This window comes from Haplochromis burtoni, unplaced genomic scaffold (genome assembly GCF_018398535.1).
Source record: "Haplochromis burtoni strain Fernald_Lab_line unplaced genomic scaffold, NCSU_Asbu1 Contig_11, whole genome shotgun sequence".
Taxonomy (NCBI): Eukaryota; Metazoa; Chordata; class Actinopteri; order Cichliformes; family Cichlidae; genus Haplochromis; species Haplochromis burtoni.
The window spans coordinates 2644164-2648024 of NW_024582372.1; the positions used below are offsets into that span (position 1 = coordinate 2644164).

Consider the following 3861-nt stretch of genomic DNA (forward strand, 5'->3'; position numbering starts at 1 on the left):
GTGTGTGTGTGTGTGTGTGTGTGTGTGTGTGTGTGTGTGTCTCCATTTGTGCATTTCCCGTGTGGGATATTAGTATGCCAAGCAGGGGGACAGACAGCTAGTTCCAATATCTTGTTGTTTGGCATTGATTCAATGTCAGCTAATTGTCACCGTGCGCATATACTTTCATTTGTGTGTCTGAGTGTGGATGTGTCAGTACGTGCATTTGGGGCTAAATGTCCTGATAAACATTAAAAAGCTTCAAAAAACACAGACATTTAACCAGTTCTCACTTTGAAAGGGGAGCAGAAATAAGTCACTGGAATGTCCTATGTGTCGGAGTCTGCGTGTGTGTGTCGGCGTGTGTGTCGGCGTGTGTGTGTGCTCCTTTAAGAGTATAAGTGTGTGCGCGAGTGATTAAACAAGTGCTTCATAGTCCCAGTGGGAGTCTAAAATGAAGTTCTCAGACATGTTATTCTCAGTAGTGTGTGCGTGTGTGTGTGTGCGTGTTCGTGTGTGTTTGTGAGAGTGTGCCAAAAATGTCTTTTGTACAGTCCCCTGTAGAGTGTCGTTAACAATATATCAATTATATAAGCAGTAGCTGGGTTTTATGGGAATTATCATCACAGTTGGACATTTGGACGTTTCCTGGCTATAACAACCTGTTGATGAAAAGGCTGAGTTTATTTTTTATTTATCTTTATTCCTGCTTGAGCTTCTGATGAAGGAAACGTAACTTGGCGAGTGAATGTAATGTAATGACAGTGAATAATTGAACTGGACATTTCGCAAAAAAAGATGTGGCTTCCAATAAACACAATGTTGATACACAGTTAGAATAATATTTATTTTATTTAATCATTAACTGATGTTCTTCAAATGCAAATTTCGATGTTCAAATTTAATCTTACTGACAGACTAAACCTAATAATGATAATGTAATTATAGAATATTTCGGCCAGTTAAAAGTTGCTTTGATCTCGACTATATTTGTTAAAAAAATTGAGCCTGCTAGCAAAAACAACTACAACAATAATAATTGTGATAATAATCATAATAAATAGGAGTCGTGAATACAAGAATAAATTATGGGGCAATTATGAGTAGAACACCAAATATCACTGAATGACAGGGACTGAGATTCTAGGTAACATTTTCCTAAATTACTTTGAAAATATAATAATGAAACAAATCACAAGCATCCAAAAAAGCTTGAGGACTATTTAAAGAAACATGTTCTTCACCTGGGCTTTTCTTTTTTCTTTCAGCTGCAGTCATATCTGACTTTTTATGATATTTTTACGTGACATTTCCAGACAATCAATTATTAGTTGTGTTGGAATTTAAAGTGCGACATCACATTTAAAAGGGTGGCAACCATCTGGGGTTTGAGGTTTGACGAAATAAATTATTGCCACCCCTCCGTCTGTCTTTCCAGATGTCTGTATGCCCTTTAATTTTCTCATTGTATTTCTGTGTGATTAACTCTTCAGTAACCAAAAGGCTTCATTGAGTCTATCATGTAACGCTTTCTTTAAATTGAGTAACATAATCAAAGAGAGATGCAGAGATGTAGAGACTTCAAGGATGATAAACACGGCATCAAACGCACAGACACGCACAGATCGGGACGAAAGATAAATCACAGGTGATAATCATAAACAGCTTAAAAACACATCTATCATATTTATCAATATACACAAATCGCACGCTGTCTTACATTTACTCAAATCGCTTTTTTTTTCTGGGTTGATGGCCTGTGTTTATGGCAGAATACAGATGGATAAACATACAACCACCAAAACACGCACGCACACACCCTCAATATAATGCACAGTATTAAACATCCAGAGCAGATCAGAGTTAAGGGAAAACACAGCTTACACAAGAACAAAACAAGCTTACTTGCACACATATACATTTATCAAGAATTCTAGCACAGCTGGAGATCTACATCAGAGGGGGGAAGATCTGATGGGTCCATGCGTGAGAAGGGGAGTTTGGGAACAAAATACAGAGAGGACCAGCACTGAGGAAGAGAGGGAGGAGAAGCATACACAGAGAAGCTATTGATGACCTGAGTAACAGAGAAACGAATGTTAACACTTTTTTCTGTCTTCATCTATCTGTGGCACCAGGAAACTCTTGGCCACAGCCCCCCTCCCCCCAAATAAAAAGAGACATGCTGGGCTGCTGACATGAAGCATCAATCCCCTGTTATACCATCAGACTCCACGGCCTTTGAGAAAACTGCTCCTCTGTGTGAGTTCGACTCCACAAAATCACGTTCAACTATGAGCATGGGATTTCCCCTCTTCATGCCCTCCACATGAAAATCTCTCTCTGGTTATTCGTAGACTGTAAACTGAGTTGGTTGCTGAGCTGTGTCTCACACCAAACAGGACTTTTAACTGCTTCAAATGCAAAATTTTAGTCACTTCATTTACTTAGAGGAGGTTATCTGGACAGCACAGAGGCCTGAAAACGAGCATGCCTACACTCCCCAGATGAAATATTGTGTCCAACTTGGCCGCTGCACGCTCTCTTCTCTCACGCGCACACGCACTCTCTTAACTCCCCGTGCTTGCATATAGGATATAGCTCTCACTCCCTCTTTTACACTCTCTCTGTCCATCTTAGTATCTCAAACACGCACGCACAAAAAGGACGCATGCACGCAATGCCCGGAGCTGAGAGCGTGCGCGCACGCACGCACACGCGAAACTCTCCTGCACACACTCACACCAACGCTGTCTGCAGCAGCGAAACTGCATGCATTACCTTTCTGTCCCTCACTCTCGCCTGCGCGCGCACACGCAAAGTCCAACCTGCGAACACTGTGATCCTCCGGCACACGCGCGCGCATATGCATGCCTGCGCACGCAAACACGCAGGCGATTTGAAAACCTCCAAAACTCACCCTTGGACGAGGAGAAATCCCCCAAGAGAAGCCCCAGCAGGAGGAGAAGCGGGAGGTCGCGTCTCAGCCTTCCCGTTTTCTTCACGTTCAGCCTCCTCCACATCAGCAGCATCTCTGGCGTTCCTAAATCCGTCATTTTGCTATTAAATAAATCCAAGCTGGCTTAATTTTAAAGCCCTCTCCCCACCTTGCCGCTCTGCTTGACTGAAGGAAGCGGAGGGGGGTAAAAGAGGACGGCCGCCCCCCTCCTCCTTATTCTTTCGTTTTTATATATTAAAAAAAAATACCCGAAGATCAATCACGAATATCCCCCACACACATGTCCATGTTAACGTTTGGACAGGACAACCGGTGACGGGTTGATGGTCTGAGATCGGGCAACACGCCGCTGGTGTGAGCTGTCATAGCAGAGACCGGAGGACCGGAGGAGAGAGACAGAGAGATGAAGAGATTTAGGGAAAGAGAGGAGAGAGATGGTCGGTAGGTCCGCACAGCACAGCGAGCGAGCGACGACTGAGAAAGGGGGGAGAGAGAGGGGGAGAGCGAGAGAGAGCATGGGAGAGAGAGGCAGAGTAAGAGTACGACAGACGGGTTAGTTGAGGAAGTAAAAGAGAGACGGTAAAAGTGGGTGATTGTGGAGGAGGAGGGGAGGAAGGAAAGATGAAGAAAGAACGAGCCACTGGAAACGGAAGAAAGGAGGTAAGCAGGTGAAGAGAGGGATGAGGGGATGAGAGGAAAGGGGGAAGCAAGTAAAGAAAGAGGGAAAGTAATGGAAAAAGAAGGGGAAAGGTTTGAAGGAGAGAGGATAGACTGGCAGGAAAGAGGTGGCGGACAGAAATTTCAGGAAAATTGAAGTGTGGAAGAAAGCGTGAAAAGGGAAAAACGGAGGATAAAAGCACAATGACGGAACAGAGCTGGAGCAAGAAATAAAGGAAGTCATAAGAGAAGGCGAGGAAAAGGAA

The 3861-nt window shown here is 43.6% G+C and overlaps 1 protein-coding gene across 2 annotated transcripts in view; it reads right to left on the minus strand.

Moving 5' to 3' along the window:
• The window catches only part of LOC102314304 (CUB and sushi domain-containing protein 1), a 451203-nt gene extending 447568 nt beyond the window's left edge, over nt 1-3635 (minus strand). For both annotated transcript variants that reach the window (XM_005915120.2, XM_005915119.2), the window contains exon 1: nt 2900-3635. In XM_005915120.2, coding sequence (XP_005915182.1) covers nt 2900-3035 — 136 coding nt within the window. In that variant the 5' untranslated portion in view covers nt 3036-3635. The remainder of the gene's footprint in view (nt 1-2899) is intronic.
• Between the last annotated feature and the right edge of the window lie 226 nt (nt 3636-3861).